Below are 24937 nucleotides of genomic sequence, written 5' to 3'. Positions count from 1 at the left end.
GCTCGTCATATATGAAGAAACCAACATTAACCAAGACAAATGTAGAAGCCTGAATCATGTTTTATACATGTATTCCTCGCAATGATCAACGATCCACTCCAGCAGACACCTTTAGAAGAGCATTGGAAATGCGTAGATGACGTGACCATTGCCGAGAATAAGAAATGCAACTCTGCAAGTCTTGTCCCGGACACACTCAAGGAACTCAGCAAGTGGTGTGCCGAAGAGGACATGAATCTCATCCCTTTAAAATGTAAAGTGATGCGTGTCACGTTTACCAAAACACCACTCCCACCCTCAAGCTTAAGCTGAACGACAATGTATTGGAAGAAAATGATAAACAAGGTCAAGCTCCTTGGTGTTCCTATTCAAAGCAATCTTCGTTAGGATTTGCATGTCGACGACATTGTCAAGCGAGCTGCAAGGAAGCTCTACGTACTCCGCGTCATGAAGCGATACAGGGCGCCATCTGAAGACCTACTAACCATCTTCACTAGCTACATCAGACCAGTCCTCGAGTATTTTGTACCGGTGTTCTACTCATCCATAACAATACTAATACACAAAGTAACGCCATCGAAATGGTTCAAAAAAAGAGTGCTGAGTATAATCTTGGGTAATAGGTATGAATCATATCAGGAGGCATGTGTGATGTGCAACATCACTTCCCTCTTTGATAGAAGAGATCAGTTATGTCTTCGGTTCGCTGCCTCACTCTATGCGAGGTTTCCAGACTGGTTCCCGCCGACAGAGAGCAGCTACAGAGCCCTAAGACATAGCAACAAACTCAGGGAGATCAAGTGCAGGACGGAATGTTACAGGATCAGTGCAAATGCCTTATTTAACAAGTAAATTCATCTTGAGATTGGTTGTTTAAAGTTTTCAAGTGGTACTTGTATTGTACAGATTATTTTATGATTGTTCTGTGTTCACATTATAACTCACAAGGTATATAATTCACAGACATTTAAATATGTTTGCACATTGATAAGTTGCGGGTTGATAAGGTTGAATACTAAAAGAATTTCATATAATCTTTATTTTACAGTTACCGTAATGTGATAAATTTTCAATATAACACAATGTGAAGACAGAATATCATTATATTATTAACATATCTTTCGGTTATTGTATACCAGTCAGTGTGATAATTTCTGATAAATTTATGCCTTGAATTAAAATTAAGCTGAAGCTTGTTAGTTTCAGTTCTTAATATGTTTTTGTATATCCTGATTACATCTCCTTTTTGCAACTTCCTAAACCTTTCTCTCTCCCACCCTCCCCCCGCCCACTCACCCACTCCCTTTCTTTTTATCTCTCTCTCTCTCTCTCTCTCTCTCTCTATCTATCTATCTATCTATCTCCAGTTTCATACTAGTTCTACAACCTAGACGGGCATTACGTGCATTAAATAAAAATGACTAAAATGTGATATGAATTTGATTTCAAGTGAGTTGAAGGGGCTCTATTTTTTTTTTTTTTTTTTTTTTTTGGTGTGTGTGTGTGTGTAAGTCTCTAGAATTATTATCAAGCATTCTAAAAATCACAATCAGCAATGCAATCATTTCTCCACAGGTATTATGTTTTAATCAAAGAATGTCGTGTTTGGGGTGGGAGGCTTCAGATAACGTACACATTTTGTATGCAATGTCATTAATGTTTGGGAAAAGGGTCATGGTGGCCGAGGCACCCACATACAGTGAGATGTTTGTTTGTTTGTTGTTGTTGTTGTTGTTTTTTCTTTGGCATGCCATGGTGACCTTCTATTGGGGTTGGGGCAGCTGAAACTTGAACGGGACATCGCTTGACTAATTGCCTGACAAGACAATAGTTCCGAGAAAGTCATTTATACCAACATTTGAGATACAAGGTCTTGTCGCCCCAGCGACAATATGGTACTGTGATGTATTTTTTCATATAATATAATCCGATTTATAAATGCGGGATGGATGCTTATTCTTCAGTAATCACAAACTTTTCGCATATTTCTAACGACATTTTATGATAAATGGTTACATATGATTATATTCATCTTATTAATGTTATTGCAATTTGGATAATAGTGTAAACGAATTAGTGTTCTATTGTAAAGTATTATTCTCAGCGTAACAATTAACGATATGTACTTCGGAAGTTTCTTTCAGGTCTCACTTTAGTTTTGAAACATTTATCCCTACTTTTCTCTCTCCCCGTCTCCCTCTTTTCCTTTCTCTCTCTCCCTTTCTCCCCCCCCCCCCCCCTCTCTCTCTCTCTCTCTCTCCCTCTCTCTCTCTCTCTCTCTCTCTCTCTTCCTCTCTCTCTCCACACACTCTCTCTTATCCCCAGCTTCACACTAGGTCCTGCAGCTTTCATGGTCATTTTACGTGCATTATGTACAACGGGCAAAATGTGTTAAGCATCTGATTTCATTATTGGCGTAGGTTTGATTTGATTTGTTTAATCTTTTGTATGTTTTTGTTATCAGGTATATATTTTGGAATACATACACATGTGGAGGTACATGACATGGCCATTACTCATGTTATTTGCTTTCATTGTGCAATATTTAACCCTGATATTAAGTGTGTGTTTTTTTCTTTTTTATATGTATTTGTTTTTCTATATCATACTTCAATGTTCTCACACTCACTCACGTAAAATGTCTGCAATTCAGCCTGCGGGCTGCTATGGATGTTGTCCAATAAATGTTTATATATATATATTTTTTTTTTTTTTATCGTCACCTATGTACAAGTGTATAGATTCCAATTCTTACACACAAGATCAAACCATTGAAAACAATTTACAGACAAATTTTAATCATGTCTTCTCCTTCTTTTTCTTCTCTTGGTTTAAGTCTGCCTCTTTCAATAAGATGAAGATTATTGCAGACTGTGTTATGTACATTATAATACTGTTTATTTAAAGATATTTACAAGCACACATTATGGAGAACAAAGACAGACTAGCCACTGTGATGAACCGTTAGCCGGTTACGGAATGCTCCCACAGATGGCGCTGCAGCAATTTTGAAGGACAGGGAATTCGATATGATAAGCAGTGAAATCATGGATTCTCCCAATTAAGCAAGTGATCAGTTATCGGGTCGAAAACAGTAAGATGTACTCTATTTTCAAATGAAGACAAAGAAGTGTCAAAAAAAAAGGTCAGCTGACCCGGTGATCCAAATGAACTTTGGTCATTCATCCTGCTTGTCTAAGTTGTGCTCAGATTTTGATCAAATACTAAAATCATTCAAAGATATCATGGCACATTGATACTAACAGGGCAGGACCTACTTAGATTTTTTCGATCTCCACCCTTTTAAAACCACTGTGTACGGAAGGATTCTCAAAATTAAAAGAAAAAATAGATGCTAATCATATTGGCAATAAAGGGAGAAAAAGGCCAACCCACACAGTCTATTTTCTTTGTTCATATTCAACACACAGTTCGCAGTGAAAAAATAAAAAAAAAAACATGTCTTGAATATGAAGAGAGAAAAATGAATAATGGGTTATCCTTTGTGAGAGTTACCAAATTATCGCCGACATGGCCATGTTAGAGGTTATAGACCTTTTTGATACACAGTTTAATATGCATATATATATATATATATATATATATATATATATATAAGAAGAAATAATCTCAAGTACGCCATGGATCCAACGATTACAAAAAAAAAAATTTTATTACAAAATTTTCGGTCTGCCTCAGACCTTCGTCAGTGCAAAGACAATGATGGACAATGATAAACATGAATCATAACAACAATGCTATGCGCGTCATGCGCGTAGTGCGTTGCCCTGGAGCTGCGTTGTCAAGGAGAGCGCTGATACGTATAGGGGTATGGTAGAAAGTGAAATCTCAATGAAGACTGAACTCAGACTCAACAAAAGTTTCAAGTGCTTGTTTGAATCATACTATGCTATATATACTCTTTATAAAAATACATTGCTATATATACGTCCTTGTAATAATAGACTTTAGCGATTCTATTTTTTTCGTAGATAAACATCGAAGAAAAGACGCATATAAAGCATTGATTACAAATGGAGAAGAAATTAAAAGGAATGAGCTAATAATACAACTAGTTATTAGAGCATCTGTTTACTGTAAAAATAAAAATTGTATATATATATATATATATATATATATATTATACGGATAATCAAGACATCATATTAAAAAAATAGTGTTCAATACAAATATAATGAAATCTCAACATTAACTCAATTATAATCTCAATGAAGACTAAACTCAAACTCAACAGTTCCGAGTATATTATATGCATGCCAATGTATGCTATATATACTATATATAAATACATTACTTTATGTATACATCCATGTAATATTTGACTTTTGTGACTCCATTTTTTCGTAGATAAACATCGAAAAAAAGCATGTAAAGACGCCTATCAAGCATCAATCAAGCGTCAATTACAAATGGAGAAAAAAAATGAAAAAATAAGCTCATAATAATCATAACCAAATATCAAAGCATCTGTTTACTGTAATGATGAGAATATGATAAATTTGCGGATAATCAAGACATCATATTTAACATAAAAGGTAAGTGGTCAATGCGAAATATAATAAAATCTTAACATTACCTTTTGTAAATAATGAAAAATATGCATATAATATAGGTCTAGTCTCAGATTCTTAGAGATTCATTTCTTCACTTCTTGTAGAAAGAAGTGAAGAAAAACATATATATATATGTATATATATATATATGTATATATGTATATATATATATGTATATATACATATATATGTATACATATATATGTATATATATACATATATATGTATATATATATATGTATATATATATATATATGTATATATACATATATATATATACATATGTATATATATATATGTATATATATATATAATGCATGTATATTGTTCTTTATTTCTATTATTATCATTATCATTATTATTACTATTTTCATTACTACTACTATTATTACTGACACTACTACTAAGTTTATTTTGATGAACAGGATATGTACTCCAGGTAATTTTATTATTGCTCTGTATTCACATTATAGCTCCCACAAAAGGTATAATTCAGATTGGATATGTTTGTAGATTGATCAGTTGCAGGTTGATAAGGTTGAATGTTAAAAGATTTTACTTGATTATTATTTTACGTAGGATACCGTTATGTAATATATTTTCAATATAACACAATATGAAGACTGAATAGCATTATTATTATGTAACATATCTTTTGGTAATTATTATTTACCAGTCTGTGTGACAATTTCTGACAGTTACTCTCTAAAATAATTCGAGTGAAAATATTCACTCTTAAAAGAGTGAATACAAAAAAGAGTAAATTTAGAGTGAAATTGGAGTGAATTTCGAGTGAAAATGTTCATTTTCACTCGTTTTAGAGTGACGTCAGGGATCACTTCAAAATCTTCGAGTGATCCCTGAGGTCACTCCAAAATGAGTGAAAATAAACATTTTCACTCAAAATTCACTCCAATTTCACTCTAAATTCACTCTTTTTTGTATTCACTCTTTTAGGAGTGAATATTTTCACTCGATTTTTTTAGAGAGTACAATCTTTGAATTAAAATCAAGCTAAAGCTTGTTTGTTTCAGTTCTTAATATGATTTTGAACATCCTGATTACATCTCCTTTTTGCAACTTCTTAAACCTCTTTCTATCCCTCTCTGAAACACGTTGGGATACGTCCTCCTCTCTCCCTCCCTCCCTCTTCCTCTACCCCTCCCCCCCCCTCTCTCTCTCTCTCTCTATCTATCTATCTATCTCTCTCTCTCTCTCTCTCTCTTCTCTCCAACTTCACACTAGGTCCTGCAGCTTCCACGGGCATTATGTGTGCATTATGTACAACGAGCAAAATATGTTAATCATCTGATTTCGGTACTGGCTTTGGTTTTATTTGATTTGTTTGGTGTTTGTAATCAAGTATACTTTGGAATAGATACACGTTTGGAGGTACATGACATGACCATTAATGATCATGTTAAATTTCATTGTGCAATGTTTAACCATAATATTTTTGTTGTTTTCTTTTTTTCTTTTTATGCCTTTTTTCTATATTATATTTCAATTTTCTCACACTTATTCATGTAAAATGTTTGTAATTCAGCCTGCGGGCTGCTATGCATGTTCCCCCCCCCCCCCCCCAAAAAAAAAAAAAAACAAACAAAAACATTTTCATCATCATTATTATACATGTGTATAGATTCTAATCCGAAGACACAAGATCAAACTATTGAAAACAGTGTACATTCAATCTTTGATCACGTCTTCTTCTTCTTCTTCTTCTTCTTCTTCTTTTTCCCTTCTTCTTCTTTTTCTTCGTCTCGTGGTTAGGTCTGCCTCCTTTAATAAGCTGAAGATTCTTGCAGACTGTGTTATTAACATTGTAATGTTGTTTATTTATAGATATCTACAAGCAAATAACAAAAAAAAAAATGTCGAACAAAAGACAGACTAGCCGCAGCGGCTGTGATCAACCGTTAGTCGGTTAAGGAATGCTCCCACAGATGGCGCTGCAACAATTTTCGAGGACAGAGAATTCTAGCTCCTCACTGTTATATCGGAAAGAACGAATGGCGATGCAATTTAGTTCTAGAGTATGGTATCTGATAAGAATGTGGTTGGGTGGCTCTTGTCAACTGAGTAACCTGCTTGATGTCATAGTCCTGTGCCGAAAGATGAGTCAGATCATTGTGTATTTTGTGCATAATTGTTAGCCTGTTCCAGAGTGGTCCAATCAAGCCTTTGCAGCATTATAGTGACACTTGAGGTATTTTGGTAGCGATTCAAAGTGAATTTCCCAGCTCTTCTAGGGACCATCATCACTTTGTGGATTAGGTTCTCGGAAAATGGATCCCAAACAGAGAAAGCAAACTCTTCAATTGGTCGAGAAAATGTTTGCAAGCTGTGACTTTGACATCAGCGGATTTTAAGTGAAAGTTGCGTCTTAGAAATACAAGGACGCTATTGGCTTTATTGACAGTATTGTTGATGTGTTGGGTCCACTTCAAATCAGGAGTGATGGTTGCACCCAAGTACTTCACGAATTCAACAGATTCAAGACGGGCGTTGTTCAGATGATAAACGAGTTGCACTATTTTTCTTTTCCTGGAAACTGTCAACATCTAGCTTTTATTTTCGTTCATACACGGAAAACAGCAGAAATGCACAGTGTCTATCAATATACATAATTCATTATCAATCAAAGGGACTTAAAATCTACACATGTGAATTGTCTTTTATCATAAGATGTGTCTCAAAATCAAGGGTCACTGTTTTCGGTTAGTGATAGAGAAGCCTGGGAAATGTTTACATATATTCTAGTCATGGAAAGAAGATCAAACCATGTCTATTATACTAAAATCTATTCTCTGTCCTTTTTCACGATACCACTGTCTTGCAGTTTGTGACTGGAAGATGTTCATTTTACTACAATGTTATACAAAGAAATCGACCACAAATTCAATGGTTCAGCGCACTTAAACATACGACGTGTGATTTAAGATTTTGGAATATTGCCATTGTCTGTTTGTTTTATTTCCGTACTTGAAAAAAAAATCATACAAAAAATATTTTACATAAAAAGATCAAGAACAATATAGTCAGGGTCAGCACCGCCTGTGGTTCAAGCATGGAAGAGTGGACGGTCAACACAAAAATAATAATGCCTCCGACTGCGGCTACACTTTCTGATGAGAGGATTAAAAAATGTTTTATATAGGAAGTGTGTAGAATGGAACATAATACGTGAGAACAGTGCTTATGAAAAGAATGGAGCATGTCTTTAACTTTTGCATTCCAAGCCACCGATGTCAAGTGATTTTTTTTTTTTTTTTTTTTACTAAGGTTTGATGTAAACAACATCTCCCTTCTGTAGTAATCCAGGATACCATTTTAGCAAAGAGAGCAGAAGAAGTACATAATTCACAAGGAGAGTATCGCTAACTTTATGGTTTAATGCATTTAAAGCGTGTGAATTTATATCAAGAATATCAACATTGTGTCATGTTATCAATATGGTATGGGGCAAGTGGACTCATGGAACATTTCTGATCAGCTAATGATCTGTTGCTGGATCGAGAATACTATGATAGGTAGGCCTACCCTGTTTTAATGGTTTTCAAAAACAAACAAAAGGCAAAGGAGTATCCAGACCCAGCCATCTGACACTTGACTGACCCATTAAATCAAGTTAGCTATACAACTCTCATTCCCCATCTGAGGTATCCTCAAACTTCATTTTCCTCTTTATTATGTTTCCTTTATGTTGTTGTCAGCGTTTTATAATCATTGTGTTGTCATAAGGATCGATATGCATTAACATCTTTGAGGGTTGAATCAATAAGACTTCACCCACTTTGGGGGTCAAGAAAGGTTTCGTATAAAGCATGCAAAATTCGCCACAGCGCTAAATATTCATGACTATACGGGGAAGAGAGAAGTGGATTAAGTTCATTAATCTTATCTTGTTTTATTTTGTGCAGCAGTAGAACCACAGGCTATCCCTCATTCTTGAAACTGATGAATGCCACCGGGAGATCATTTATTCATAAAAAAAAAAAAATGACTTCTTTAGGGTCCAAGAAGACCAAAAAAGAATAATTGAGATCTTGTCTTGCCGAAATCTCTGCTACGGAAGACAAGGAGCGCGCTTGTATTATCTCGTTTTCTTCATATCCCTTAATTCTGTTTATTTTCAATAAATAAAAAAAATGTAACAGAAGTGTCCTTACCGGTTCTTTCTTTCAAAATGAATTGAGAGTTAAACAATGGGGATGACTACGGTTACACAAAATTTCAAGTATAGCACCGCACTGAAATGTCAATCTGCGAGAGAGAAAAAAAAATGCTATCATGGAAGTCATACCCGACTTGTGGTTAACTATTTTTGAAATGAGGTGTACTATGATCCCAAAAGCACCTAACTAACATATTACATACCTGACAGGATGATGCTGAGGCGGCGGCTGTTGAGAGGAAGCTGTCAGGCAAGTAGGGACAGCCCAGTCTGAACTTCAAAAGACGTGGCATAGTACACACACATCGGGCCAAGTCACTTCCTGTTGAGGTTTGATGCCATGAATCGTGATCATCGCTGTTATAATGCAGCATCAAATCTTGAATCTGTGAAAAAAGAAATCAAAATATTACAGAAAACAAAAGACATAAAGATAAATAATTAGAATTCCCAGCAATATACAGAATGAGTTTGCTTGCATAGCACGATCGCCTGATCGCAATGGGTTTCAACTAAAATGATGACAAATCATTACCATAGGTATTGACATTGGTTTTCTGAGTCCTCCACACTGCACACGTATGTACTTTGGGACAACTATTACGTACAGCAATATGGCTTATGATTGTCTTGCCTTTGTGCATTAATTACTTACTTTACTTAAACAGCATTGTGTATCGAATTTATCTACTTTTAACTATACATTTTGGTGGGGTTTTTCTATCATCTGAATATGTCAAGATTTCACCCAATTTTCTGCAAACTAATTAATAAGCAAGCATTTGAATAGTCTTACAAATACAGCAGTTTGGCATTGATTTTCGTTACTTCTTATTCTTTGTGTGTGTGAGTGTGTGTGTGTGTGTGTGCGTGTGTAAGTGTGTGTGTAGGCCTATGTTTGCCTGTATGCGTGACTCTTTATTTTCCTGAATAAAATATACAAGCTAAATTCATGAACCTTGAAATGGGACTTTACCATCAAACGTCATCGATTGAGCATATACATGAACACACCTTTATTAATACACAACCGTGGGGGCAGCTTTAGGAGATTATTGATATTTTGAATGAGCACAGAGCTAGGTATGCTGGAGCATTTGAATACCAGGAAAATTGTTGCTAACTCGAGACACTCTTGGAAAAATTCAGGTCTATACGTTATACCGCAGGATTGATTTTAGCAGCGTACGTAGGTGTGGGCACTGGATTGTCCAAAAGCTACCAAGGGATGATGTTCAAAATGTAAAAATAAATGTGAACATCACAAATCACAAATTGATTACGGACGGAAGGACGAACGGACGACCTGAAGGACGGACGGACGGACAACCCAACAACCCAATGCCAACAGTGACACTTCATGGCGGAGGCGTAAAAAGAGGGAACTATCATAAAAATAACTGCTAACCATTCTGTAGGTGATATATCCACACTGTTAAGGAGCAAAGAGAAAGCGGAAAAAATAAAAGAGAATCATACAATAAAAAGGGGGAATTCGACGTAATGAAATGCAAAATAAAGTACAGAAATTGTTGATGTCCTTTGATTTTCAACATTACAAGAAATGCTGTGTCCCTATCTGAAGAACAAAATGAATTCGAACGGACTTGAAGTGAAAGTTGGTGTTTCCATATGAAATTGAAATATTATGGATTTTACAATTTGAATATGATAAATCTATGCATTAGAACCAGGATAAGGTTGAAGTTGATATCTTAGGAGTTCTACAAACGATATTTCTCTTTAATCCACTTTTTCTTACATATTCTGGTGCAGTTTGCATGTATTGTGTGTACTTTCGTATCTATGTGGAGTCCCATTGTTAATCATTTCTTTCGCTGAAGGGGTTACCCCGTGAAAATAAAATGGAATAGACAGAAGTGGATAAATGATATGATGCTGTGCTTTAAAGCGAAGCTGAATGCTCGTCGAAAAATAAATATAAAACATTGTAGTATTGACGTTGAAAATTTCGTTTGAACTAGAACACTACGTCATTTACATTTGAATGTTAATCTGTTAAAATTTGGTGGAGAAGCACAAAATTACGATAATCTTAGTAACTTTCTATCTTCCTCTTCTATGGCTACTTCATCTGGTCCTAAGTTTGTGGGCAGATACTATCAAGAGTTGTCAGCATTCAAAAATAATCTGTTTCCTTTCAAAATAGCAGAAATTCTCCAACTGAAAAACAAGTGTATCCAAGGAAGAGAGCATATTAATACCTCACATTCTCCTCCTGCTGCTGAGATATATTCTAGTTTTGTCTTTCTTGGAGTCGTTTCTCCACATAATGGCGCCCAAACGCTTCACAGCAATTAACTACGCGTCAGAATTCGTGGCTCCAATCATACGCTCTTGTACAACGTCCACCTCTCTGGTTGTAGAGAGCACTATACCTATGTTACCTGTTCCCCATCAGAAAGCTTCGATAAAGGTTCATGTTTAACTTGGTAAAATGATAATCATGTTGCCATGACGATCTAACATAGACCTACACGTGTAATGCATGTATATGTATCTTTAAGTCGACTTGGCATGTGATCATTTATTTCGCCGTAAGGACTTCTGTTTTTTTAAAGAATCTCTACATAGTAAGATAAATACCTTTATATGATATAATGTCGACATAATATGGATATCCATTTCTCTACTTAAAAAAAGAAAAAGAAAAGTGTTTGTTATATCTCTCATTTTTCAAACCAAACTACATGAGGCCTTCTTTTTGCCGTACATAATATCCGTTAATGCTGTATTTGTTTGTTTAGTTGTTTGTTTGTTTTATTTATTAAATCTAATCACGGGATAAAATGCCCTCGATCAGCCAGGTGAGGCTTTTTTTCAGAGAGGTTGTGAGTAAAGTGTTACAGCAACAACAAAACAGAACAACAGTAAACTAATCAATCAAAGCAAATTAACAACCAAAAAATAAAAACAACCATAACATAATGAAATGAATAACAACATACACAAACACAATACTAAGAACAAAAAAGAAGAGGAATATAGACGTAACCACTAAACACAAACGTTACAAAAGATGGTGACACAAACAAGTTTGCGTACAAGTAAGTTCAGACTAATTAGCTCAAACATAGTTATGAAATCCATATCATAACACATACGTTCTAACATTCCTTCAAAAGCTTTCAAATTACTTATTGAACTTACTTTTCGGGGAGGTTGCTGAATATTTTCACACTGGAATAAATTAAATTTCATTAACTCGTTTTCAATATTGCCATAAAAATGTTGATTATTTTTATCATAAATTCTTCGTACTTTCTTTATATTGCTTGCTTTACACGATCCAAATTCTTGCTTCGTTTAAAGGACAAGTTCACCTTTATAAACATAAGGATTGAGAGAATGTAGCAATATTAGTAGAACACATCATTGAAAGTTTGAGGAAAATCAGACAATCCGTTCAAAAGTTATGAATTTTTAAAATTCTTGTGCAGCAACCGCTGGATGAGAAGACTACTGCAGTGTATGAATAACTTGCGTACAACAATATAAGGAAAATATAAAGAGAATTTCACAAAATTCCATCTTTTGAAAAAAGTACACATTCCCCTGACTCGTTACCGACAAATGTTATGGGCAATATTATTCCCCCTGCCTTTAGAAAGAGGCAAGTCAAGAGCTCTTTTATTATGCGAAAAAAGTGAAAATATGTTGAATTTTCTTTTACATTTTCTTTATACTGTTGTACGCATATGACTCACAAGCTGTAGTAGTCTCCTCATCCAGCGGTTCCAACACAAAAATTTTAAAAATTCATAACTTTTGCATCGATTGTCCAATTTTCCTCAAACTTTCACTGATGTGTTCTACTAATATTGTTGCATTCTCTCAATCCTTATGTTTATGAAGGTGAACTTGTCCTTTAATATCGTTAATACGGGTTATTTCTTTTTACACAATCACCATTTAAATGACCCTTCTTCCTCCCTCCAGTGATATTTTGCACACTTCAGAATATTTGTACTCTTCAGGGATTTCACTTCTAAAAAGGTAAAATCTCCCCTTCGTGTGTGTGTGTGTGTGTGTGTGTGTGTGTGTGTGTGTGTGTTGGAGGGAGGATGCGCCAGCCTTTGATTTTGTAAAGGCACCTCCCCTTTAAGGCGGTGTCACACCTGTCCGGGCAAGCTACGCGGGTTTGTGGCGAGGAGGTAGTTTAAAGCACGTAGAAGATTTTCCGCGGGCGGACAAGAATGTTTGCAATTTTCGCACTTGTTTCTTACTTACTAGACGCGTGCTACTTAGCTTCTACTTGCGTGCGTTCCGTGTGACTCGCGTGAGAGCTTTGAAACCGATCCATTTTCTGTTAAGAGCGACTTACGGGGATTGCGAAGTACCTGCTTTGGAGTTGCCTGTGAGGTGCTACCGGTAAGGGTTTCCTACTTGTGTTCTGCGCGTACCTCTACGGGCAACTCCCGTGACTCTTCCGGAACAAGTTTTGAGCATGCTCAAAGCCTTGTCATACCGTATCTGGGGAAGTTTTGCGGCTTGACTTGCGGGGAAACAAATTTGCTACCCGGAGCTCTCCGCAGTTGGCCCGAACTTGACAGTACCTAGCACTTATCTCGTCCTTAGTTGCCCGAAGGTGCGCACGCTAGTCCAATTTTCCCGCAGCAAAGTTTTGAGCATGACCAAAACTATTTTGGATGAGTCGCGAGGATTACCCGAAGAGTTCCACGCAGAACACCCGTAGTAGGGCCGTAGCCGCCGCAATTCACAGGCATTTGACCCACTTGAAGTAGGTAAGTTGCCTATGTGAAGGGAGTGCGTGCCATTTGTGGGCTCATTCTCTTCTTTGTCCTCTGTCCTCTGTGGCGTCGAGGACTACCTGGTCCCTTTCGGACAGGACTTCATCCGCCGAATGGACTTCAGCAGCAATTTGATGCATTTGCTGTTAATCTTCCGGGCTTTGTGGCTGTCCATCCACTGGACGTTCTCTGCCCTTGTGCACTTTCCGTCTACGGGGCATCTTCACTTCTTGAAAGCTAGTTGACAAATGATTGTTTGCCCATCCACTCGAGCCAGCCTATTGTTCAGGCTAGCACTCACCTTGCAGGCGACTAGTACGCAGATAACACGCAGTTGTGGCGCAGGTACTTTGCAGAGCCCGTATGTCGCCCGTAACTGACATAAAAGAAGCTATCACGAAGCTATCACGTGACACCCACGCGCCTAACATGCAGTTCAACGGAATACACGCAAGAAGGACATAGGTACCACGCGTTTATCTTGTAATACCCACGCCAAACTCGCCCTAAACCTTGTCCGGCCGCAGAAATTATTCTGCGTGCTGAAAAGTCCCCATACGAAATAAGCCCGCTTAGCTGGTGTGACAGGGCCTTTTCCGAATTCCTCGATCCTTCCCTGTGACGCGTTATGAGATATGCAGTTCAATTGGGAAATTTTGGCATTTGTGGTCGACATGTTATGACATGTGGGTTTATCAGATTTTTAATTCTGTGGTTGACGCCCCCTCCCCTCCCAACAATCATTGTAAAATTGAGTTGTTTATGTACTGTAATTTCCATTGATGTATATCGTTTGTGTTATCATCTGTGCTGTATGTTCACTGAAATAAATGAGAAGTATTGATGAATATTCTAATGATATCGCTATTCTAAACGCTCTGCCCCCTCCCATACACACACATCCAAACACAGATACGTGTTATCCACACACGCTCTTATACACAAACAACACCCACTCAGCAAAACCAACCACACGCAACGGAATTGCTATGTAGCCCATACAGCTCATCATAACAGGTATGTGTAATTTTCTACAGTATTTCTGAATGGCAAAAATGCCAAAATGCATTATGCGCCAGTGTCTGTTGTGTATATATTGTACAATAATTCATGCTATCAATCACTGACATTATCATTTTTAATGGTACTCTGTGTATTATTCTTCGTTATGTTTTTTAAGGATCCTGTTAGAGGTTGTATGACCCAAAGCTTTAACTCGATAAAGGAAACAGCTGTAGGTTTTTCCTTTCATAGTAATAATGGACCCATAAGTGCCATAGTGTAAGCTTGTGGAACCGGAAAATGTGCAAACGTCACGCTGGAAACTGAACAAACGTTGCGAATAAATGATTTCACATTTGCACGATGTATTGCCGGGAAAATAACAATATGCATATCATTTACTTCATCGATATTGGTATAAAGATGGAACATAAACTTTATATCTGAACTGCGCATGAACCATCACCATTGATATTTTCTTGATAAATCCTTGACCGATTTCCACCAAGCTTGGCTGAAAGCATTAATGGTGAGGATCTCAATTTGTTTAAATTATCCCATCCCTCTTGGGGTAGGAAGGGAGGGAGAGGGGGCCGAATTATAATGTTTTTTTTTATAAAAATTCTTCTTCTCTATAGCCAAATAAGAAAGAGCTAGGTTCGTACGTGCTATGAAGAAATTGATGAATATAGTTTCTTATGAAAGTCAAATTTAATGTCATATCAAGGAATTCCGAGCATTAGGACTGGTGGGGGGGGGGGGGGGGCATGGGGTGATTGATCAAAAATGTTTTATACCGTATTAAACTTCTCTCTAAATTCTTATGACAGATTTTAACCAAACGTGGCGGGTAAATCCCAAGTGTAATAGAATGTCATTTCGTGTGTGTGTTTTGTTTTTTTGTTTTTTTGTTGTTTTTTTTTTTTTTTGGGGGGGGGTTGTTTTTGTTTTTGTTTTTGTTTTTTGTTTTTTGTGGGGGGTGTTTTGTTTTTGTTTTGTTTTGTTTTGTGTGTGTGTGTGTGTGTTTTAAGGGCCAACAAGCCCAGTGGAGGGGAGGGGCATAGGCCTCAATATTTGAGATTGTAAAAAAAAAAAAAAAAAAAGAAGAAGGAAAATCTTCTGGAACCAGAAGTGATAGGAATAAAAAAATGCTATAGTGATTAGCACATTAATGAATGTCAAGTTTGGTATGTCGAATGCAGGGATAGGGGGGGGGGGGTAGAAAAGTCGGAATTTCCACAGTTTCAGCTACTTCTTGAAAAGGGAGGGAATTAATTTTAGTGGTCGTTTACGGCAGGTGGGCGCTATAGACAGGTGGTGGCGTTAAGAAAGGTTTTACTATACAGCCAAATCTGTCTATAGCGGCCACTCCAATGGAAACAAAAAGTGGCCGTAATAAACAGGAGGCCGCTATATACGTTGTTTAACATGCCTTTCTCTAGGAGGGAATTGTTTTTGATGGTCGTATATGGCAGGTGGCCGCTATAGATAGATGGTCGCTAAGACAGATTTGATTGTAGCCCTACAGTGAAACCTGTCTATACCGACAACGGAGACGGAAAATGGCTGTTGAAGACAGGTGGCCGCTATAGAATAGACAGGTTTTTTATCATGCTTTTTCTTTTCGAGGGAATTGTTTTTCAGTGCTTGTTATGACAGGTGGCCGCTACAGACTGGTAGTCGCGAACACATGTTTTACTGTACAGTTAAACCTATCTTTAGCCGCCACTCAAGGGAAATGCAAAAAAAAAAATGGTCGTTGTAGACAGGTGGCCGCTTTGGACAGGAGGTTGCTTAGACAAGATAACTGTAAAGAAAAAATGGTAATGGCTCATGCGTAGTTTTGATACAGAGTTTATCTTCGATCCATACATACACAGAATCAGTGAAGGGAGTGGTTCGCACATTTCCCGACAAAAGCCCTAGCGTAGCTTGGCAGCCTGGACCTACCAAACCCAGCATATTTCCCGTTAAAGCAATTTTGAGATTTACACATTTCCAGACAAGACGGTCACACATTTCTCGGCGTTTGCGCATTTCCCGGCTCCACAAGACGTGTACATAATCATTACCTCTATACGACATTACATTTTCAAATGTAGCCAAGGAGATGCAACACGCGAGCTAGTACCTCCTTGATGTATTACTTACCATTTTCTTTTTTTCCCTTCATTTTTAGGCTATTATTTTATCCACAATGAACCAGTGATTTCTCGACCGAAGTCTATTTATTTTGTTGTTTCTTGTTATTATGTATATAAGTCCTGTCCAAAGTGTGCTGCATCTTGTGCAAGACTGCTGTCCAGGTGACCTCTGGGGAATTAAAGACTCAACAGACGACGCCCTGGCAGCTAGACTTACTACGCATACTAACGATAAGGAGAAGTAGTGAGAGTAACATGAAATGTATGCATTGCCTCTTTGAAATACTAAAGTAACACACCATCAGATTCCATAGTCTGTACATTATAACGTACGTGGAACTATGGTGCTAAGTTCTTACCTCACAGTTCGAAGCCTCTGCGCCGAGGATGTTGTAGAAGTCCACGTGAAATTGTGAGTCAAATATTTCTACTTTGCTGAGTACACTCCTGGAACACATACCCTCTGCCAAGTCACGTGACACAGTTCTTCCGCATTTCACACTGTCTATTTCCAATGATGGCTAATTGGAAGGAACATTAATCAACAGGTAGTGAAAATTGATAACCCACGGTGATGGTGGAAAATGTACATGCAGTTGTTTCGGAGGTGGGAAACTCAGAGTAATTCAGATAAGTTTAACACACTCAATCATATCTTAATGTCATTAATTAGAGATTATGAAAGAAATTATATAATGTTCCACTTGTTTTACTGTGACAAAGAGCTGAGGAGTGCCACTGACGTGACTTCATCAACACTCATACTGTGTACCATAGATGTGTTGTATCGGTCTGGTACTCTGCAGATCACGTTGATAGTATGTAATATCCCTTCGATACAAAGCGTCGTTGGTAAAATCATGATCACACTTAAAAAGATTTTAACCAACAGCAGTTTTGAAACTGTAACTTGTAAGGGAACGTTCTTATTTTTTGTAAAAAATTGCACAATTACCCCAGTGAAATCATATAGTGCTGCTTCGTATGACAAAAGTGGAAATTATATCCTAATGCTGACTAAGTCAAACGTTTCGAAAAGGCCAGTGAAACACATTTACATATTTTATCATCAACAAATATCCCATGGTGGTTTAGAATTTTTCAATATTTTAATTTATCTAGCGAATCTTGTTGAAACTTCATTGTGAGAGAAAACCTTTTTTTTTTTCATATGATTACATCAATGACTTTATGTTCATTTTTTCCCCACAATTATACGTTTTAGGACTCCTGATCTTACACCCATAATAGCAAATAATAAGTTGAGGGGTTTGTATTTAATTACACACGGGCGCGCGCACCCACACACACACAAAGATGGAACTCTCACGCTCAGAAATGCGTTGTCATTATGTACTAGTTTTTTTAGCACTGTTCAAATCGATATCCTAGCTTAATCACTCACCACTTGGTTAAAACGCACCATGAAAGCGACTCCTGAATTTGTATGTTCTGGTGAATATGATGAGAGTTGGTACTTTTTCCGTCGTTCTCCCACTGCTCTAGCGCCCTCCTCGGTATGATGTTCAAACGTAGAGTTTGTATGTTCATATCCTGACCCATGTGATGCGAGGTCGTACTTTTTCCATCGTTGTCCCACTGTTCTGGCGGCTTCTTCAGTATGACATTCAAACGCAACGTCTACGCAGAAATCACGATATCGACGATCATCAGACTCCATTTGGTAAGCTTCAGGAGTACGATCCTTCGCGACATGGGGAGCAGAGTCTATCAAGCCGTGGATGATATCAAGACCGAGTTCATTCTCTAAAGCTGAGGTGAAGTAGAGTAGGTAGCGGAACTCCTGACGTCGACTAAGACATTCACTTTTCACCTTGTCGTACTGGGGGCGATCATTGGCAAATAGATTTTCAATACACAACGCTGCAATATATTCTTGGAACAACTTGTGGGGAAACGAAACCGTTGATGAAACCAAGGATAAAAAGTTGGCATCGCGTCGACGATCCCTTGGAATGACATCTGTTTCTGTAGTCAAAACACCCACGCTGCAGCATATTTCCATGGCATCACGACAATCTCTGAATCGTTCTTCAAGGAATGAAAGATTCCTGTCCAATAAACCGTTAAGTGCAATCTCACTTATGTCTTGAATTGCCCTATGAGCATTCTTCAATTGCTCAACAACGTCCTGATTCTGAAGATTTCCACATGTTTTTGATGCGAAATGTTCTTTTAAGAAAGAGATCATTTCTCTAAAGATTTTCGAGAAAGTTTTCAATTCTTGCATTTTCTCTTGTTTCTCTTCACTGCAATCGTTCCACATAAGGCAAAGCATTGCACAGTAGATAGGAAATGGGGCCATGTTCGCCCGGATGACTTCATTTTCCTCCATAAAAATGATCAAACTTTCTGCACGATTATTCTTCTCTCTTATCCGAAAGTACCTCTTAATGTAAGCTGATAAATTATCCGTGTTAAATCCTTCTACGTTAAGAAACGTGTAAGCGTCAGCAAGTTTCTTTTCCATCATAAACTCGTCTGTTCTCCATGGTCGTGTGGTCACAATTACTTTGCATGACCTATATTGCTCCATTCTTAGAATATGAATGACCTCACTGCTGTCTATTCCACTTAATGTCCCGTTAAACTCGTCAAATCCATCAAAAATAATGACTATTCTACTTTGATTTCTTGAAATATAGTCATCGATCTGGTACGATTTTGCTGGATTTGAATCAGAGAGATAGGTTTTTGCAATACCACCAATACTTCGTTTGTTATTGACATCTCGAAGAGGAATTAGAAGTACCATGTCCAAATCCTGGAGAATCCTACCCTGGCACCAGTCCCAGGCAATTTTAGAGCAAAGTGTTGTTTTTCCAACACCCCCCTCACCCTGGATCAGGAGGCGCTTTGAAAGATGTCCATGTTCATCGTTCGCCACAAGATCGCCGTACGTTATTGTTGTCTTAGTGTTGCCCTTGCTTGTTCGGTCAATTATACTCAAATTGGTATAAATGTCATCGAGTTCAACACGTTCCATAAAGTTGAGTGGTTCCACCGTGACCTTGCGTCGTGACAAACAGTAATATGCCTTCAGCTCTTCCTTGCATTTCTGTACTTGTTCATTTGTAAGCGACGATGATCCTTAGAAGATAAATCAATAAAGATAAAGGGAAATGATATTCATTACATATGAAAATACCTAAACGCTCACACACGCATTTAATGTATATATATATATATATATATATATATGTATATATATAATCGGGCGGGACAAGAAATAAAATGAACAAATACATGAAAATGAATCATGAAAATTTTGCTTATGAAGTATAGGCTAATACAGAAGCGTTTATTTCTATTACTGTTCATGGAATTCAAAGATATGTCGTTTCATTATTTGACAATATAAATACATAGATATTTTTTTACAAATGATTTAAATAATCTATATCAAATATAATAGCTATAAAAAACCTCGTATGATATATTATTTACTCATTATTTATCTAGCGATCCACGTCCCACAAGCTTTGCTTTTTAGTGGATCACTATTTTCCATAATCGAATCTATTTTCCGCACGTCCACGAAGTATATATGTGTTGTTCCTCCTAATATATGCTATATAATTTATTTCGGATATTACATGAATCTTTTGCAAATGTTTGAACAATATCATTTCATGACATGTATACTTTGTACTATATTTTTTTTATTTTCGTTGATTGGAAATAAATTATGATTGAATTGAATTGAATTGAATTGAATTGACACAAGATTCTGTTTTATTGGGATTTTTAACGACATTTAGAATGTAAAACAAGTGATTAATGTATGAATGAACGGATACAATTATGAATATTTCCATACTCAGCATTAATTCTTCTTCATCGTGAAATCGCTCTGGTTTATTTGGTCTTCGCCAGCACGGATTCCAGCCACATCCTGAAATATATCATAAACAATGGTAACAACATCATTGATATTATTGTTAAATATATACAAACATATACATGCTGCTTAGATTTACTAAAATCATCATATTTAATGACTGATTAGCACTTACCTTTGATCGTATGTTTATCCTAGAACTCTGTCTTTACATCTCCCACGGCAAGCATTTTGTTTATAAGCCTATGCTGAATACGTCAGACAACTATAATCAAGAACTGGTTTATCAGCACAACTTTTAACTCCCTACACTGTAAAAAATTTGTTTAGTTTCTAAACACCTAACTAAACACTTTTCTGTGACAGTTTAAAAACACTGCGACGCGTTTATATATTAAACATGTTTAGAAACTAAACACATGCTGTGTTTATTTTCAGCACACCCTAGGTGTTTATCACACACACATGTTTATGTTTTAAACGGTTCTGATGTTTAAAAACTAAACACCTGCTCTGTTTATAGCCTAAACACCAAACGTTTACACCATAATCACTCACAGTGTTTAAATACTAAACACCGCACAGTCTCATAATCACCCACAATGTTTAAGATCTAAACACTGAACCAAAAAATAAACATGACGCACTGTTTACTATGTAAACACTGCGACATGTTTATTCGCTGTGACAGATTAAAAACACTGCGACATGTTTATTTGCCATTTTAGTGTTTATTCTCAGAACACATATCTGATTTTTAGATCGATCACAAAATTGCATACACTAAACATGTGACATGTTTACATATTAAACATCGCAATTTCTCAGTGCTTATATGAGACATGTTTACACCTTATACATGCTGAGTGTTTATATGAGACATGTTTACACATCATACATGGAAATTTCCACGTGTTTATACGAGACATGTTTACACATCATACATTCATACATGCTAATTTCTACGTGTTTAAATGAGACATATCATCATGCATGTTAATTCCCATGTATTTATTAGTGTACAGTGGATTGTTTCCACTTTTTTTTTGCATGGAATGGGATAAACGCATAACATTATATAGAATTTACCCAGTATGTACCAAATCATCAGCACACTTACATCGCATAATACCAGGGAAGACCTGGGTTAGCTTTCACAAACATTTTGGCTACAAGAGGCAAAGGCAATTCTCTGAATGCAAGTTATCAAAACATCCGTCAAACTTGGGCAATATCTAATGAATAATAAGTTAAAATTCTTTAAAGGAGAAATCGAGTCCAATAAATAAGATAAGTCTGATAAAAAAAGAGTAAAATCTTACAAGTTTAACAGTAAAAATTTGAATGAAATCGGATGAAAAATAAGGAAGTTATAAAATTTTGAAGTTTTGCTAATTTCTGCAAAGCAGTTAAAAGTGGATATGAATATGCAAATGAGTGAGTTGACCATGCCATAACCTCACAATTTTTCATTGATCGTATACAAAAAAAAATGATGAAATTCAATGTTTATGTTAATGAAATGTGAAATATTATGGTATTGCTGGTTGAATAACTTCAGAAAAGTGATCAGTTAGATATATCAGGACTTGAGCCTCGGGAATATTTGCTTTTGAATGAAAAACTTGAAATTAAGTAAGTTGTGACGGAATGACATGCCCACGTTGGCATTTGCATATTCATATCAACCATTCAAGAACTGTTTCCTCAAAAATTAGCGAAACTTCAAAATGTCATAACTTCCTTATTTTACATCCGATTTCGATCAAAATTTTACCAATGAACTCTTGATATTTCACTCTTTCTTATCAGACTAACATGTATTTTGGACTGAATTTCCCCTTTAAATATTGCCATGTTTTGCTATACGACACCATACTTGAGTTAAATGCAAGATACCTGGCCTGTGCACGAAGACGTAAATGAAATTCTCTCCTATACACACAGTAAAATTTGTATATGCAGGAAATGGCACACAACTCATTTTGGAGAAAAAAATTATTGCATTTAACAATTACTTTTCAGTCACATGTAATTCTTGGCCTACTTTCAAGAATTGCCGTCTTTCTACTGTATTCAGAACTAATTCTTAGTATTGTAAAACAAACTAATAAACTTGTTGATTGTGAATTGCAACTCGACGCTTCGGAAGCTTGACATGTATGTAACACCTCCAGGAACATAACTGCAGTCTGTGAACAAATACAATGTACATGCCGACCTTAAAGATTGCATCAATTATTGGCAAAGTGCTTTGGGGTGTACCCGAACCAGATTAGGCTCACGGCAAATTATACCATGCACAACACTATGGTCGCATTGGTACTGATCAGGGAGTGTAGATGATGCACTCCATCGTAAAGAGACCAAAAAAAAAAAAAATTTTTCATTGTATTTAGCCTGTGGTGAACATCTGCACTCCCTGATCAGTACCAATAATGGAACTTAAAACATAAATGATATTGTTCTTTTCACTGCGACGATCACTGAAAGTACATGTAGGCTAACAGTACTGTATGGATTTTTCACTTTTGCTATTTTGAGAGAAATATTAGAATGTTAGTGGATATCAAGGGGTGAGTGAGAAAAAAAAAAACTTCTACCTTGCTAGAACCTTGGAGAACGAAGTCAAACTCAATGGGTATACATGAATAGTCTATTAGAGTCTAATCAGTCTCATCATATTCCACATAATCATGGTATGGAGGGCTACTTTCAATCTCGACACAGCAGAATTTTTGGTAAAGACAAGAGGATATGAACAAAGAAAAAATAATGCATTGCAACTGGAGGCGGGAGGGTATGCAAGGCTGTCATGAACACGCGATGTGATCAGCAAGACTCCTCCCTTGTCAATTTGTCAGTCAGTTGCAAGACTCCTCCCTATTCTCCATACATGTTGTACTACATTTCTAATACCTCTCTCCATGTGACCGATTTCAAGAATATCTCAGAAAGAAAATATTATTAACTACCGAATACTACATTTCCTATCAGGTCCACAAGAAAATTGCAAAGAATTCCAAACAAATGCAACTACTGTCTTCTTATTTGCGTCCAATATCTGCTGATTGTATTGGAAGCACCTGAGGGGGAAAAAATGAAATGGCTGATATTTTGATTTGATTTGTTTTGATTTCTATATTCCTTTTTGCACAAGAATATAACAGAAAGCCAATCGCACAAAGTTCTTGAGTAATATCCTAACAGTGAATTACAAGGACATTGGTTAATGAATAAAATGAAGTGAATAAAACTGTTTTTCTTAATAGTGCAAAACGATTTCGAGAGCGGAGTGTCTTTACATATTAGATAAAATTACAATTTTACGTACCAGCTGTTTAAAAAAGACAATTACACATATCTATGAGCAATAAGAATGCAGGTGACCATTATCGTAAGCACAGAGGACAATAGAATCGCTTTGTTTTGGATATCCCTGCCATTTCAAAACCAATTTTCATCAAAAAAGAATTGAATTCATCTTCGAATTATATAGGCCCCCTACCTTCATATTTCTTTAGAGGTTCGTCATTATGTAATACACACACGCATTTACACACACACGGAGAACTGAAGCCCCATCGCATACAAAACCCTATCATCCCCCATATGATTTACTTTATTCTAGTATACAGGTTTAGATGCACACTGTCAGTGAAGAAAAAAAAAAACAATAGAAAGGTTGCTCTAACAGGTGGGATGCCTCCTAATAGGTCTGTAGTGCATCATAACGATGTGAGACATCACATGGCTAGCGGGAAAAAGATTATTAACATTCAAAATTATTATCCATGGTTCATTTCCTTCATATGGCATATAGGCCTATAGATATACTGTATATCAGTATATCTTGCGATGTCCTTGTAATCCTCAGATGTTTGCACTTTTAGACGGGTTGTATAGAAGTAAGCGCATGCATCTTTCAGTCTAATCCAGAAAGGTTTGGCGTGATCCCTGATCAATTCTTCCATGACGTACTGGTGCTGGTAAAATGAAATGATTACACAAGGAAAACAAATCAGGTGGCTTTGCAATACAATGGACCTAACTGCTCCCATAGATTCTGAAAATGAATGGATAGCAAAGAAGTTGACTGAATCCATAAGCAAGTTCAAATTAAAAGGAATGTCAGAATCCCTTCATCACATTAGCACTTAGTGTCTTGCGTCAGTTTTTACTTACTTTGCTGAATTTTCTGGAAATAATTCAAGTCTTTTTGTTGTTACTGTTGCTTCTTTCTTATTCATCATTATCATCAAGCAGAGTTACAATCATTACTGTATCCTTTGTCTCTTGGGTGAAAATTTTCACATCTGTAATTTACACTTTCAACAATATTTGCAATAAATCAATTTTCCATACTTATTTTAGCTAATGGATTGGATTCAGGAGTCAGGAGTAGG

At 36.5% G+C, this 24937-nt stretch overlaps 1 protein-coding gene across 1 annotated transcript in view; it reads right to left on the bottom strand.

Annotated features, from left to right (window-relative positions):
* The window catches only part of LOC139732088 (uncharacterized), a 48336-nt gene that overhangs the window by 10306 nt on the left and 13093 nt on the right, over window positions 1-24937 (bottom strand). The window contains exons 5-9 of the mRNA XM_071642960.1: window positions 20511-20585; window positions 19245-19780; window positions 18270-18512; window positions 17029-17190; window positions 8955-9137 (exon numbers count right to left, since the gene is read on the bottom strand). Of these exons, the coding sequence (XP_071499061.1) occupies window positions 8955-9137; window positions 17029-17190; window positions 18270-18512; window positions 19245-19780; window positions 20511-20585 (1199 nt within the window). The remainder of the gene's footprint in view (window positions 1-8954; window positions 9138-17028; window positions 17191-18269; window positions 18513-19244; window positions 19781-20510; window positions 20586-24937) is intronic.

This window comes from Diadema antillarum, unplaced genomic scaffold, assembly GCF_040938485.1.
Source record: "Diadema antillarum isolate AM-2024a unplaced genomic scaffold, OU_Dant_1.0 seq00000399_RagTag, whole genome shotgun sequence".
Classification (NCBI taxonomy): domain Eukaryota; kingdom Metazoa; phylum Echinodermata; class Echinoidea; order Diadematoida; family Diadematidae; genus Diadema; species Diadema antillarum.
This window is presented reverse-complemented; position numbering and strand designations above follow the sequence as displayed.